General features: G+C 41.0%; 1 protein-coding gene across 5 annotated transcripts in view; it reads left to right on the top strand.

Annotated features, from left to right (window-relative positions):
- Nucleotides 1–16,420, top strand: part of OSBPL10 (oxysterol binding protein like 10) — a 313,824-nt gene that overhangs the window by 157,239 nt on the left and 140,165 nt on the right. For 3 of the 5 annotated variants that reach the window (XM_082724181.1, XM_082724184.1, XM_082724183.1), the window contains exon 4: nucleotides 893–1,084. The exons of the other annotated variants lie outside the window; for them this stretch is intronic. In XM_082724181.1, coding sequence (XP_082580307.1) covers nucleotides 893–1,084 — 192 coding nt within the window. The remainder of the gene's footprint in view (nucleotides 1–892; nucleotides 1,085–16,420) is intronic. 5 annotated transcript variants of the gene reach the window in all.

Genomic DNA, 16,420 nt, shown 5'->3' with positions numbered 1-16,420 from the left:
TCTCTTGCAAATAAATAAATTTAAAAATCTTCAAAAAAGAAGTAATTTTAAGTGAATAACAATAAAAAGACTCATTTTTCATATTTTGATGCAGAACTTTGCCTACTAGGTGACAGTTCTGGACCTTGCTTTTTTCACTTCTCCAGTGCAGAGATTTTTTTTCCAGACCAACTTCTTGAGCCCTTTCATCTCCAAAAATTGAAATGCCATCTTTATTCTACACTGAATGGTTACTGGGGTTATATATTCTTCTAAGATGAAATAAGAACACCACACTAACAAATGAGGATTAATTGGTGGGTAACTTAGGACTTCCAGTCACGCAGCAGACATTTAGTAAGAACCTAAAAGATTAGGCAGTCCTGACGGGCCTGGTCTTGGGGATACAAAGATGAGTTTGGAAAAATCTCTTAAGAAGGTAGCTGTACAATGGATATAATCTCCCCGCAGGGGAACAGGAGCAGCAGGGAGGCTGTGGCAGACAGGGAGGGGATTGCCCACATCAGGAAATGGACCTGAATCTTAAGGTTCCGCTGCTGTTTGCCAGCATGAGAGTAAGAACATTCTAGAAAGAGGAGCTAATTTGTGCACAGGCACAGATCCGTATGAGTCTGTGGCCTTTGGAGAGACTCAGTTGCCTCTCATGCCCAGTAGAGGAGGGGAAGGGACACGGTTGCAGACACGGTCAGAAGCATAGTTAATGGTGGTTGTCTCTTTTAAGTGCCTGGGGGACCTGGACGCGTTGTGTTGCTATTACCTCCCCCATTCCTCCATCCCTCTAAGCAGATGAAGGGGAAAGATGAAGAGAAGAGGTCCCTGATAAATGGAAGCCAACCCCTAGCTGTGTTCTGCAGGTCAGTTGCTGAGTTTTGACACCTGTTGCTTATTCTAGACGACTCCAAGTTCCCGAAGCCGCAGTCTCACTTTGCTCCCCCATGGAACGCCCAATCCTGCGTCTCCCTGTAGCCAGAGACACCTCGGCGCGGGGGCCCCCGGTGTTGTCACAATCACGCATCACAAGTCGCCTGCAGCTGCCCGAAGAGCCAAGAGTCAGTATCCCGGCCAGCTTCACGAAGTCAGAGAGGTAGGCTTTGCTCTCCTACTAGGTTGAGTGGTCCCTGGGCGCTGAGGGCTGCTATTGCTGGGCTGCCAACTTCCCTTCCCTCTTATCATCTTGATTATGAAGAGATGACCCCCAGCCTGCCTCCCAGCCACACAGCCATGACGGTCTTGCCTCCTGCTTATAGAGAAAATCTTTTTGTTTCTGTGTGAGGTGAGGTGAAGTGAGGCGTTCAGGAAACCTGTGAGAGCTTAGAAAGCAGGGAAAGCCAGCCCACAGACACAGGGTTACAAGATGAAGTCAAGTCAAAGTCTCCATGCTCATGGTGGAGCCTAGACAGTACATGGTCAAGGGTGGCTGGGAAATAACTGAGGTTCTGAAACTCAGGATGTGTGAGACCTTTTTTCGGCCTTGCCTCACTCACGAGGTGCCTCCCTTGGTCTCCCTATCACAGACCACTCTCAGCAGAGTGCTGGGTTGTGAAGGAGCACTGTTCTTCGAATCGGAAGACTTATTTGGAAGAGAGTCTTGCAAAGCTTTGAACCTGAGTTTCTGCCTCTGTAGGATGGAAAGAACCCAGGCCTTCCCCTCCTCTCAAGGGAGATTTGAGGCTCATTGTGATTGTGCACTTGAAAGCCTTTCAGCTGTGAGTGCTTTATGAACCTATGGAGGACTATGCTTTGTTTTTACTTTTGACCCACTGGGGAGTCATCAGTTTGGGGAATCCCACTTTCTTAGTGTTCATGTCATGATTTGTCACTGCCCCCGGGAATGGACTATATGAAATAAATGACCATGGTCCTGGGTGCCTGACATGTGTGGAGACTTGGTCTTGGGTGCCTGACATGTGCGGCTGGCCTATGGGCAGACCAGCGGGATTCAGCGGGGCGCTGGCTCGTGGTGAGGTGCAGGGTGGGCCTCCTAGCATAGGGTCTGATTGCTCAGTACGTCGCGCGTTTTCTTTTCTAAATGTCACAAGCTAAGTAGTGCTGGGTCTGCCCGCTGTCTTGGTCTGACTCTGGCCCAGGACAGAAAATCTGACCTCTTCTGAGCCAAATCCGTAGATGCCTATGAAAGACTTATTTTTCCTGATGGATTTACACATGCCTGTACTCTGTCTTGTGTAATAAAGAGAAGATACAGAGTCAAATGCTGCCTTTGATATAGTCACCCTGATTTTTTTTTTTTTAATGATGTTTCATTCTGAGCTTTACTTTGACACACTGGATGATATGAGGAAAGGTTGTGCACTTGTATTTTTCAGTTTTCATAGCATCTTAAGAAAAACTGTATTAGAGAAACCCTTCATACCCAAAGCAGAACAGAAGAGTGGCACCCTTCACTCAGCGCCAGCAGTTCCAACTTTCTGTTGTTCTCATTCATGTTTCCCCTCTACCACCTTTTTTTTTTCTTGTGCTGAAGTATTTCAAGGAAATCATAAATATTATATCATTTTTATCATTGCCAGTAAATGCTTTAATATTTATCCAACAAATAAGGACTTAAAAAAAGAAAAACCACCAACAACTTGACCACAACACCACCATAGTCGCTTTTATGTAAACCTCACTGTGGGTATTTTTGCGAGTATGTTAGAGATGAGAACCTTAAAAAAAAAAAAAAAGAAAAGAAAATAGAAAAGAGGCAGGTTGGAAGTTCATGGTATTGTGCTAATTCTTTTATGATGACTGTCTGATAGACTTACTCTTACAAGTGATGCTAGGAAGCCTGGAGTATGTGGGGGAAAAAGTGGGGGTGTTTGCATGGAATGAGCTGTGGCCTGAATAAATGTTGAGGAACTTGGCTTGATTTTTAGTAGCACATGATGCAGTTTAGTGCTCCAATCTTTTCTTCCTCCATTATTAGGAAGTTGTTTTTAAAAGAATAAAAGTATGTTCTTGAAGCATAGGCATGTAAAAATAATTATGTAGAGTATATAATGCAAGTACATATTGCACAAGAAGTCAAAAGAAGAAAATCAGAATTACCCATAGTCCTATCTCCTTTCAGATAACCATTATTTAAGCTTTCAATGAATTTACTTTTGGGTTATTTTTTCTGTATGTTTCATGTGTAGATAAGTAAAACTTACATAGTATGATTTACAGTTCATCAACAGTGACATGTATACTCCTTTTTTCTTTATCCTATTGTTTTCTCTCCATTTTCCACCCCTGAGGGGCAATTATTGAAATTTCCTGTGAGGTTTCGTTATATGAGAAATAGGTAAGATGCCTCCATAGTTATATAGTGATTTGATTTTTGTATTCCTGGGTAATCATTTATTTCTTCAGGCTGTTACTTTTGTCTGCTGATAATCTTTCTTGCTGAAATCTAATTTTAAGTGAGCTTGTTGAGACGTATATATCAACATTGGCAGTTGAGAGAGTTGTGGGGTGCTGAACACCTCTGAGGGAAGAGTTAAAAGTTCTGATTCTCTGATATCCTGTCCAGCTTCCCTCCTGGTTAGAGAATGGTAGCTGTTTGATGACATCTCTGTCATTTTATGATGTGGACAGATCCACCTTGGGAACAATCAGAGACAATTTCACTCATACCAGGAAGTTCTGCAGTTTTAAAAGTATATTAATTTCAGAGTATAAAGGCCTTGGCTTTGGATTCCACTGTATTTCTTTATAAAGTAACTAGAGGAAAATGGAATAGCATTTTTAACCCAGCTGTATAGGGAAGATAAACAGGACCACTGAAGCAATGAAGAAAATTGTCATACAGGAGACAGATGTGCCTGAGTATTTGAAGAGGAAAAAGAAAAAAAGAAAAAGAAAAATAGCCTGGCCAGAGGCAATAGAATAAATATTAAATGAAATTCCATAGCATGGGTGAAGTTAATGGGACAGTTTGAAAGACTAAATGGTTATCATCCAAAATATAAAGAATTGAGATCTCAAAGGTCAGTACCCAAAATCCTCACTAGAAGTGGTCAGGAGAGATGAATATAGGGAATTTGAAACACAGGCATATCCCTGTTAGCAATTTAAGAAATGAAAATCAGGGCTACTTTGCCTATTAAATTATCAGAACTAATTATGGCCCATTATTATAGGTTTTGGTGTTAGGAAATACTGGTAGTGTTGCATATTGTCCTTTTGCTACAGCCTGAAGATCTGTAATAATTAAACACAAAACAAAGCTGTTCATGGCCATTGACCCATAAATTCCCCACTGAGAACTATATTCTGAGGAACTAGTCCATGGATTTGGGGTGGAAGGAAGAAGTTAATTTGGGTGAAGTTATTCCTAATAATAAAGTAATAGGTCCAACACACAACATCATGGAAATGACAAAACAAACAATAATTCACATCAGATACTGAATTACCGGGTAGAAACTTAAGATAAAAGTCATGTGTAAGGGGCGCCTGGGTGGCTCAGTGGATTAAGCCGCTGCCTTCGGCTCAGGTCATGATCTCAGGGTCCTGGGGTCGAGTCCCGCATCGGGTTCTCTGCTCAGCAGGGAGCCTGCTTCCCTCTCTCTCTCTCTGGCTGCCTCTCTGTCTACTTGTGATTTCTCTCTGTCAAATAAATAAATCTTTAAAAAAAAAAAAGTCATGTGTAAGAGGGGCGTCTGGCTGGCTCAGTTGGTAGAGCATATAACTCTTGATCTCATGAATCATGAGTTCAAGCCCCACGTTGGGTGTGGAGCCTACTCAAAACAAAAAAAGAAAAAAGAGAAAGAAGCAGTTTTGTGTAAGCATTATGACTACATGGACTTGTGTAGGAAATAAGAAAATCAGGATACAGAATAATAGGTGCACATTGGACCCTATGTCCCTCTTAATAAAGTCCAGAAATTGTTTAGAACTGGTGGTTCTGGAATTTTGGATTTTACTTGCAAACTAAAATGTACAAGTAGAATTTTGGGAGGAATATGATGCTGCAACTATTAAATTTTGACCAGCAAGGGCGTTTTTAAAGCATAGTGACAGTCTGTGGCTACTACCATCTCGGAAAAGCACGTTGAACGCTCCTTCCCCTGCCATCTCCAAGGTGTGTAGTCTCTAAATAGCCATTCAATGCACTGAATAAATTTAGTTTTATGAAAACCATACTGAATTTCACCCATTACTAATATTTTATCTTGAACTGGAAGAGTATTACTCATCATGGATTGATTATAGCCTATGAATCTGTGTTTTTTAAACCATTGATCACCACTGGCTTTTTTTTTTTTTCATCCAATCACCCTCTTACTCCTTGCTGTCCATTGAATAAAGGTTGTACTCTTGAGCACGGCAAACAAGGCCTTCCCTAGTCTGTCCATCTCTGTGTCCTGCTCTCAGCATGCTTGCTCATCCCCACCATGTACTTACGGTCTCCCTCTGTTGGGAGGTGTGTTGGCCTAGGAGAGCTTTCTGCCGTGAATGAAATACTCTGTACCTTGCGTTCTTGTCTAGGGCAACCACCACTTACATGCGGCTAATGAGCTCTTGAAATGTGCTAGTCTGAACTGAGATGCACTGTGAATGTAAAAAGGCACACTAGATTTCCAAGTAGTGCCAGAAAGGGTAAAAAGTTTCATTAATACTGTTTTAATACTCCTTGCTTGTAAAAATGGAAATATTTTCTAGGTTCAGTGAAATTGAAGATATTAAAATACATTTTACCTTGTCCTTTTTTTTTTAACTCTTTTAAATGGGCCTACTGGAAAATTTAAAATTATGTGCCTCCCGTTTGTGGCTTGCGTTGTATTTCTTAGATAGTTCTGCCTCTGTTGTGGGCTTGCTCACTCTGCTCTCCTCTATCTATCTGACAGATGCTGAGTGCCTACTATGTGCCAGACTGGATTTTTTGTTTCTTTGAGAAAGAGAGCATGTGTGCATGAGCACAAGCTGTGAGTGGGGAGGGACGGAGGGACAAGCAGACTCCCCGCTAACTGTGGATCCCAACAGTGGGGCTTGATCCCAGGACCTGGAGATCACAACCTGAGCCAAAGTCAGACACTTAACCGTCTGAGCCACTAGGCGCCCAGACTGGATTTTTATGCTAAAAGCCATGTCCTATTCATCTTTGCCTCTTCTAGCTCTGGCACAACTGCTGGGCATGTTGGTTGGACAAACCGACTTGAGGACCATTTTCTAGCAGGTAGAATGGTTTAGAAACAGATGTGGAGGTCTTCTTGGATTGCTTGGTACCCATGCACAGTGGATAGTGACCAGACGGTCGAGGGCTGAATCGGGTAGCCACAGGGTTTCTTCTGACAGTGAGAGCACTGAGTGGGGGTGCATGGGTGGGTATTCCTGTCTGGGTGGCTAAGGGGAAAGTGACGATGGTGCGAGCCTCTGAATGTGCCACTGGAATTGTTTTATAAATAGGTTCTACATATTTTTAAAAATCAATTTGAGCCCTCAGCTACCTAAGTATACGATGACTGAAATTATGGCACTTCCTTACATTAACTTTAGTGACATGATAATGGGTTTTCACAAGGCTTATGTTTATTTAAATGGGCACAAGTTCCACTGGTACAAGTACAATGTGATTTTTATAAAATTCTTGTTTGCTCAGTGCTTGCTTTCTTTTTTAAAGATTTTGTTTATTTGACAGGCAGAGAGGCAGGCAGAGAGCAAGGAGGAAGCAGGCTGCCCACTGAGCAGAGTGCCCAATGCGGGTCTATGATCCCAGGACCCTGGAATCATGACCCGAGCTGAAGGCAAAGGCTTTAACCCACTGAGCCATCCAGGTGCCCCTGCTAGGTGCTTTCTGAAAAAATACAACCCTAGTACATGTTCTTACTACGGCATGTGTTATATACATAGACATAGGCATATACCCATGAATTGAGCAGAAGAGTATAAAGTAGGGAAGTCAAGATGTTTCTTCTTTTCCTAAGTCATTACTGTTTCCTGAAAGTGAGCACTAAAGAAATGATTGGTGTGTCTGCAAACATGAGAGCCTGTATATGTTTTTATGTACATGTATGGATTTGTGTGTATGTGTGGGTTTTATTTTAACTATTTTCTTCCTTGGATTAGAGTTGAAAATTCTCTAAAGAACGTACCTACTAATGAACTTCTCTTAATCCAAATATGGTCAGAGGCTTGGACATACCAAATATTTGAGAAACAGAATAAACTTGGTAGAGCTCAGGTTCTTATGCTTTTGACGAAACAATGTTTTCATTTGTGACATTTGAGAGATAAAAAAAAAAAAAAAAACCAAACCCAAAAACCAGTTAATTCCACTAGGAGTCCATGTCTGGATTCTGTAGATGGATGACGGAAAAGGTCATTCATGCTGTTGAATTGTAATGGGGGTGTGTGAGGCATAAATTAAGTTCTAATTAAGCTTTCAGTGGTAATTTATTGACATGTATGAATTATCTTTCCCTTACACTACTGTTAGCTTGCTTCTAGGCACATACCCTTTTGAAGAGAGAGCTGTGGGTATTGCATTGGTTTACGCTGGGTAGGTAAACTGTATCAAGGCTGTGTCATTTAATATAGTTTTAAATAAACCTCCTGGAGTATAATATATTGCAGATGTGTTTATGCAGTTCCTGCTGTGTGAATATATGTTTCTCCATGTAATTGCATATTTATTTAATACACATACAAGGGAAGACCCTTTAATGAAAGCGCCATCTTTGTAAATGATACCGGCCCAGTGTTCTCTCCCTTCAGGGTGGTTTGGGTTGATGCTGGTGCACGTGGATGTCATGAATACCTGGATAGAAACCTTGATTCGTGTATAGCCTTTGCTATCTAAGCAGCAACTGTCAAAGATCTCCCTAACGAATTTTATTAGCTGATCAATTTCGAGGTAGCAGTCAGTGTTGGCAGCATTGAACGTGAGCAATCCCATCACTGGGGAAACTGCATTTAGGGGATAAAGTGCATTTATCCTTTGTGTGAGCAGAACAATTATTTGGAGAAAGAAAAGTCCTGAATTAATTCTTCTGTGCACTTTTTTGGATAAATGATGACAAGTAACCTGTGCGTACATTTTTAGTAGCAATTTGCCATGTTTCAAGATAAGTCTTCTCCAGACTTTAGTTTTCAAAAATCGTAGTGTGGAGTTAATTGATAGTCATTGTTTCCCAATGTTTTAAAAGCAGTAGAGTGTCATTTGAATAGAAATCCTATAGATCCTTACCATGTAAGAACAATGCTTTATGAGTACAGATTTACTTTGGAAGGTAAGCTGGGCATTGATGATGATGAAACAAGTTGACTTGGAATAGGGGGAGGATTTACGACTACTGGGGCAACCTTTCATCAGGCTCTGTGTCTCTGCCATTTGAAACAAACGTTTGGGTGATCCACGAAATACCTTGGAGGTCCTCTGTTCAGAGTCACCAGATTTTGGCGGTAATAGCATTTCAGGTGAACAGTAACACAAGCAAAATGATGAGATAGTGTCCCCAGTCAACCTTCAACTTGTCTCCCAATCTGCTGCTCTGGAAGAAGAATGGTCTGGTGTCTCAGCTGGCTCAGGTCTGGATACTCGCTGGAGTATTAGCAAGGGGGGAGGCTGAACGCAGACTTAACCACAGAAGACCTAACTGCCTGGTCTCCCAGAAAGTTAGGAGCATTCCTCGCCGTGAGCGTTTGCTTTGTTGAAAGCTAAATTCGGCCTACCTGGTTGTAATGCCAATTCCACTTTTCTTTCAGTCAATTCTCCTTTTTTTGCACATGAGCTGATTCCTTTCAATAAATCTCTTAATACGGATCTCCTACTGGTTCTATTTCTCAGGTTGAACCCTGGCTGCTATACCTCTTTGTCTTAGACCTCAATTCCCATCTGTAAAATAGGGTCCACCCAATGTGGGGCTCTCGCTTGAGTCTCTTGTCAGACTCTTTTATTACTTTGGTACATTTGGGGATTAGGCATTTACTTATTTATTATCTGACATTTCTTGTCCCTCCATATAGAAGTGGTGGTGGTGGTGATTGTTGTTTTTACTTAACCTCTTTATTCCTCAGCCCTTAGGACAGCACCTAGCACATAGTGGGTGCTCAATAAAAATTTGAGTAAATGAATGATTCTCCATGAAGGGAATCCTAGACATTGGCAAACACTCCTCCACTGATTTGGTTAAAACCTTTTGCTGAAGAGGGAATTTCTTGCTCTGTAGCATATTTTTGGGAGACTCACAGTTCCAGAGCAGGAGCAATGGGGATTTTGGCCCAGCTGTATTATGTACTTGTGGAGACCACTTTCTATTATGCCCCAGGCATGCTTGGGTAGTTCTTTTCTTAATCCTTGGTGCACTTTATGTCTACCTACATTATTAACAGATATCTTTGTTATAATTATTTTTCTTAATCTCCCCACTAATGTATGAACTCCTTCCTGAAAGACATGGATTGATTCATCAGCAATAGTGAGTTATGTGGACGTTGATATTTTGTACTTATGGGGACCTCACTCTGTGCCCAGTACCAAAGCTCTGCTCTCCTTGCATTATCTTCAGGTCAACCCTGTGAAGTAGATACTATTGTTGTTGTCTCTGTTTTTACAGATGGGAAACTGAGGCAGAATGAGGGTAAGACAAAAAGAAGTGTAGCAGCCAGGGTTCAACCAGAGAAACAGAACCAGTAGGAGATCCATATTAAGATATTATTTGCAAGGAATTGGCTCGTGGGCAAGTTTGGGTCCTCTCTCGGTAGGTTCAAGATCACAGGGCAGACGGGAACCCTCAGACACTGTCTGAAGTGAGGATCTCCACATAAAATTGCTACTGCTTCACAGAGGAAATCAGGCCCACCTTGATTTATGTAGGTAGTCTTTCTTACTGAAAGTCAACAGCTTATGGGTTTTAATCACATCTGTAGAACACTTCACAGAAACAGTCAGATGAGGGTTTGATGGAAACCCTGGGTGCTATCGTCTTGCCAGTTTAATAAAGAGGGGTGAGGTTTGAGTAGTTCATGTGGGCCAGCTTCCCGAGTTTTGTGCCGTAGGACTTTGCCATCCCGGCCAAAGCTCTTCAGACCAGCAATCAGCCTTGTCCTGTAGTCTGGCCATTGGAACTTGAGGTGGACTTAAGTGGGAGCTCCATAGTGAGATTCACCACGCTTTCAGGGCATGAATGGGAAGCACACAGGTGTCAAGAGGTAGAGAAATTAACTGCTGCCAATCGAGTATAAGCAGCTAAGTCACAAAATGGCAACCTCCCAGAGGTTCCTGTGAGAGCTACTATGGCGTGTTAGTCAGGATTCTCCAGAGAAGTGGAACCACTGGGGCTGGGGGTGTGTGTAGATGTATGTGTATATGGATCCTTGAACAACATGGGTTTGAACTGCATGGGCCCACTTATATGTGGACTTTTTCAATAAACACAGTATAGTAGTAAACATTTTTATGATTTTAATAACAATTTTTCTCTAGTTTATTGTAAGAATATGGTATATAATATATAAAATGTACAAAATATGTGTTAATTGCCTATTGATGAGGCCTCTGGTCAATGGTAGTTTATTAGTAAAGTTTTGGGGAGTCAAAAGTTACACGTGGATTTTCTGCTGTGTAGGGGGTCAGCACCCCTGACCCCTGTGTTATTCAAAGGTTAGCTCTATGTACACAGAGTGAGAGCAGTTTGAGGAACTAGTTCATGTGATTGTGGAGGCTGGCCAATCCAGGATCTAGAGGATACGCTGGCAGACTGGAGACGAAGGGAAGAGGCAGTGTTACAGTTCAAGTGTGTAGGCCATCTCCTAGCAGAATGTCCTCTTGCTCAGGGGTGGGGGTTAGTCTTTTTGTTCTAGTCAGGTCATCAGCTGGTTTGATGAGGCCCACTCACATTATGGAGGACGGTCTACTTTGTTCAAAGTCCACCAAAGACCCTCTAACAAAAACATCCAGAATAAAGTTTGTACAGATATCTGTGCACCATGGCTCAGCCAAGTGAACACAAAATTAATCATCATAAGCATCGTAGACTGTCACTCCCTTGTAGTCTTACTGTGTGTGTCTGTCCCCTGAGACCCCTGAGCCTGTTTCTGGAAAGCGAAGAGTTTGACTACCACCAGTCATCCCATGCTTGGTTATTGTGCCCACTGTGGGCCCAGTGCTGGGTCTCTGATATGGGGGATGGAATGTAGCCCTGGCTGTTGGCCAGGGATTTGAGAGTCTAGGTGGTTGGTTAAGCTAATATGAAAATTATTCGGTACTACAATAGTTAACGGTGCTAGGAATTCGCCAGATGTAAGGCCAGTGGCAACTGGCTTTTCCTTCATATATACCTCTACCTTCTGGGCTCCAAAGCCACCAGGACCCCTGGGAGAGTCCCGCTTGGATTCATCCTCTGGGTTGACTGAATATATGCCTCACAAACTTTTCCACCTGTGATTAGAATATTGAAGAACAAGATTATATGTATAATGAGGGAAGCTCTGTCTATCTCTGCGTGTCTCAGGTTCACAGAAAATTCATGGTTCAGATACTAGTGAAGATTTACAATCAAAAGGAAGCTAATTGGCAGATTATTTTATGTCACAGTAGTTCTGTGACATTAAAGACTTCAGTCTGTTTTCACTTCATGTGGCAATTTAATACAAGAAGCCTTTCTGTAAGTGCTCTACAGCCTTGAGATAATAATACATTTTGGGTATTGAGTGAGTAGACAAAGGGGGAAGTTGGCCAGATTCTTCCTTTGGTACTCAAGCCCCCCTCAGAACTTGTGTGTTTTGTGATCTTATTCTTGGTGATTTCTGTGGAGGATGTGGTTCTTTTCTTAGAGGCTCATGGTAGTAGAAGAAGTAAGGCACTGTGGTTACTCCCTTCTCCAACCCCTGTTAGGTATTTGCGTATTTCAAAGTTGTAGGTTAATTACAGGAGTATCCTTAACTACCCACCCCCTTTTAAGAAACAATTCTTCCTAGTATTTTTTTTTTAAAGATTTTATTCATTTTGGGGGGGTGGGAAGAGAGAGAGAGCAAGCATGAGCTGGGTGGGGAGGGGCACAGGGAGAGGGAGAAGCAGACTCAGGAGCCAGTGGACTTGGGGGTTGATCCAGATCTTGAGATCATGACCTAAGCCAAAGGCAAATGCTTGACGGAGCCACCCAGATACCCTCCCAACCCCCCCCCTTTTTTTTAAAGATTTTATTTTTAAGTAATCTCTATACCCAATGTAGGGCTTGAAACTCATGAGTCTGACATCAAGAGTCATGTGCTCTTCCAACTGAGCCAGCTACCCACCTTCTCTAGCCACCTCTTTCTTGCCGCCCCCAACATGACCATGATCATTTTAGTTGCTTTGATCTGAATTTTCCCTCAGTCATTTATTTGAGGGGTCGGGGCAGGGGAATGGAATTTTTCAAGTGATGAAGTGTTCTATATCTTGATGGTGGTGGTGATTACATAGCTAGATAAATTTATCAGTTACTGAAATATACTTAAATTGGGTTTGTTTTATTGTAGAGTCTCAATAAAGTTGATTTATAAATTAGTCTCATGTTAACAAAACTAAAACATATTACTGAAATCAGATTTACTTCAATCTCTGACATCATGGTTCAGGATCTACTCCTACATAGTCTAGGTTCTCTCTATTTGTGCAGAATATAGAATTTTCCTATTTTATAGCCCCACAATTTAACTTTTTGTATATTACCTTCTTCAAAACTCATTAATTCAATTCTACCAGCTGTCGAGGGGGATTAGGTCTCTATGTACTAATATTTGAACTACTCTTTTTAAAAATTTTTTAAATTGAGGCATAATTGACAATCATTATATTAGTTTCTTGGTACAGCATTATTTGATGTTTGTATATATTGTGACATGTGACATGTTTGTATGTATTGTGACTTATTGTGACAATAAGTCTAGTTAAGAGATGACACCATACATACCTAATGGGATGTTTCTTTTTCTTGTGATGAAGACTTTTAAGGTCTACTCTTTGAACAACTTTTAAATATGCAGTACAGTATTTTTTTTTTTTAAGTTTATTTAATCTATACACGCAATTTGGGACTTGAGCCCATGGCCCTGAGATTAAGAGTCACATGCTTTTCTGACTGAGCCAGCCAGGTGCCTGTGCAGTACAGGTTAACTGTAGTTAACCAAGCTGTATAATACGTCTCATGACTTCATTTATTTTATGACTGGAAGTTTGTACCCTTTGACCCCCTTTACTCATTTCTCCTACTCCCCACCCCCTGCCTCTGGCAGTCACTAGTCTGTTTATCTATGAGCCTGTTTTTTTGTTTTGTTTTGTTTTTTTAAAGATTCCACATATAGGTGAGATCATATAATAGTTGTCTTTCTTTGTGTGACTTATTTCATTGAGCATAATGCCCTTAGGGTCCATTCATTTTGTCACAAATGCCAAGATGTTGTTCTTTTTTATGGCTGAATATTATTCCATTATATATTTATGATATGTATCTACTCGTCAATAGACGCTTAGGTGGTTGTTGTATCTTGGCTATTGTAAATAATGTTGCAGTGAATCTGGGGATGCAGAAACCTTTTTGAGTTAGTAGTTTTGTTTTCTTTAGATAAATAGGAGTGGAATTGCTAGATCATATGGTAGTTCTATTTTTAATTCTTTGGAGAAACTTCTATGATGTTTTCCACAGTGGCTGCACCAGCTTACCTTCTTACTAAGAGCACAAAAGGTGTCCCTTTTCTCCACATCCTCTCTAACACACTTGTCTGCTTGATAATGATTATTCTAACATGTGTCAGATGATACCTCACTGTGGTTTCTGATTTGCATTTTCCTGATGGTGAGTGAGGTTTAACATGTTTTCATGTGCCTGTTAGCTATATATATATATCTTCTTTGGAGAAATTCAGATCCTCTGCCTATTTTTTAATTGGATTTTTTTAAATGATTAAGTTGTATGGGTCCTTTATATATTTTAGATATTAACCCCTAATCAGATATGTGATTTGCAGTTACTTTCTCCCATTCAGTAAGTTGCCTTTTCTTTTATTGCTGATGGTTTACTTTGCTGTCTACAAGCTTTTTAGCTTGACGTAGTCCCAGTAGTTTGTTTGCTTTTGGTATCAGATTAAAAAATCATTGTCAAGACTGATGTCTAGGAGCTTATTAGCACCTTTGTTTTTCATCTAGGAATTTTATGGTGTCAGATCTTATGTTTAAGTCTAATACATTTTGAGTTAATTTTTCTGTTTAGTTTAGGATAGTAGTCATGCTTTATTCTTCATTGTTTTGGTCCATGCTGTCCAGTTTTCCCAGCACAATTTATTCAAGGGCCTGTCCTTTCCCCAGTATATATTCTTGGCGCCTTTGTTGTAAACTAATTGATCAAATAGCTGTGAGTTTATTTCTGGGCTCAGTATTCTCTTCCACTACCTATGTGTCTGTTTTTATGCCAATACCAGACAATTTTGATGCTTTGTAATGGACTTGGAAATCAGGGAACACCGTCCTTCTAAAGATCACTTTGGCTGTACAAAGTCTTTTGTGGTTCGATAGAAATTTTAGAACTATTTGGGCTATTTCTGTGAAAAATGCCATTGAAATCTTGAAAGGAATTACATTGAAACTGTAGATTGTTTGGGTGGTAGGGACATCTCAACAATACTTTTTTCTTCAATCATATGCATAGAATATCTTTCCATTTATTTGTGTCTTTTTTGGCTTATCAGCGTCTTGTATTCTTTTTCTTTTTAAACACAGCCCTAGGGCCATCTTATCTATTTTGAAAAATTCATATGACATCTGCATGGAGCAGTTATGTATTATCCACTGAACATCTTAGCTGTAGGACGTGCCACTAAACAGCTCATCTATCCTGCTTCGTGTTCAACTTACCCATCCCCGTACCTAATGCAACCAAATAAACATCTCCAAGTAGATATCACATCCATCTTCTAGGAAGGGTTATTTATTTATATCACTGTTCTTTGCTTTCCAGAGCTACTCTGTTTCCAAAATCTTCCCCTCCCTACTGGAGGATCTCCTGCTACATTGTAAGATTTTTGGAGAAGGGATTATTTATTATTCTGTATTTCATCCCTCAGAGTACCTATAGTAGTGTTCTGAACTTCACAGTATCTTAAAAAACTTTCCCATGAATTGGAAGGGGAGGTGAACCATGAGAGACTATGGACACTGAAAAACAATCAGGGGTGGGTATTATAGAGGGCACGGATTGCATGGAGCACTGGGTGTGGTGCAAAAATAATGAATACTGTTACGCTGAAAATAAATAATTAAAAAAAAAAGTAAAAAAAAAAAAACTTTCCCATGAATTAGTGTAGCAATCTATTAACCAATCTTCTCTAATGACCACTTCTTCAATAATTTACATATGATGCACTTCAATTTGAACCGATGACTCCTGCATGGCTAGAAACATTCTTCTAGAAAGGTCATGGCATATTCTGGGCACTGAATAACCAGAACTGGTGGAATTTGGGGTCTTAGAGGAAAGGGAGTGCCTTCAGAAGAATGCCTCAGATGATGACCCCTTAGTGTCTTTCCCCCTCCTTTTCAGGGTTTGTTCTTCCAATACAAAGTCCTACAGCAGCACGCAGCCTCGTGATAGATAAGGAGCTCTGCTCCTGGGCACAGACTGTAATCTAAGAGTGCCCCTTCCTTCCTCTGTGAATAATGGGCAGGGTTAAATGTTAACATATATTATGGAAGCCCTTTGTAAATGTAAAACCAACAAAGGTAAAGCATTATGACCCAACCTGTGAGAGGTAGGGAGGCATGGGTTTGCTTGGAGATAGCAAGTAGATGGTATCTCATATAAGTTGGTTGAAGCTACCTCACGAAGGCTGTGAGACAGCTATGCCCTGGACCCAGCTGGAGGCCTGAACACTGAATAGCCCTGGAGAGCCCTAAATTCCATTTAATTTCCAGGATGTGTGATTCCAGCCCTAATCAAAACCATGTATCGCGGGGCACCTGGCTGGCTCGGTTGGTAGAGCATATGACTGTTCATCTCGAGGGTTGCAGGTTCAAGCCCCACACCGGGCATAGAGCTTACTTTAAAAAGCAAAACAAGAACAGGAATCTTAGGGCCTTGCACATACCATTATTTGGGTCTTTCCAAGCCTTTTGTTTTTATTTTTTTTTAAATTTTTATTGAAGGGCGCCTGCGTGGCTCAGTGGGTTAAGCCGCTGCTTTCGGCTTAGGTCATGGTCTCAGGGTCCTGGGATCGAGTCCTGCATCGGGCTCTCTGCTCAGCGGGGAGCCTGCTTCCTCCTCCTCTCTCTCTGCCTGCCTCCCTGCCTACTTGTAATCTCTCTCTGTCAAATAAATAAAATCTTTAAAAAAAAATACTTAAAAAAATTTTTTATTGAAAAAAACCATACATTTATTTATTTAATTTTGTTTTTAAAGATTTTATTTATTTATTTGATCAAGAGAGAGAGCACAAGTAGGTAGAGCAGCAGGCAGAGGGAGAG

This window comes from Mustela nivalis (assembly GCF_964662115.1).
Source record: "Mustela nivalis genome assembly, chromosome: 1".
Lineage (NCBI taxonomy): Eukaryota > Metazoa > Chordata > Mammalia > Carnivora > Mustelidae > Mustela > Mustela nivalis.
The sequence above is the reverse complement of the archived record's forward strand: the minus strand, read 5'-3'. Positions and strand labels throughout refer to the sequence as shown.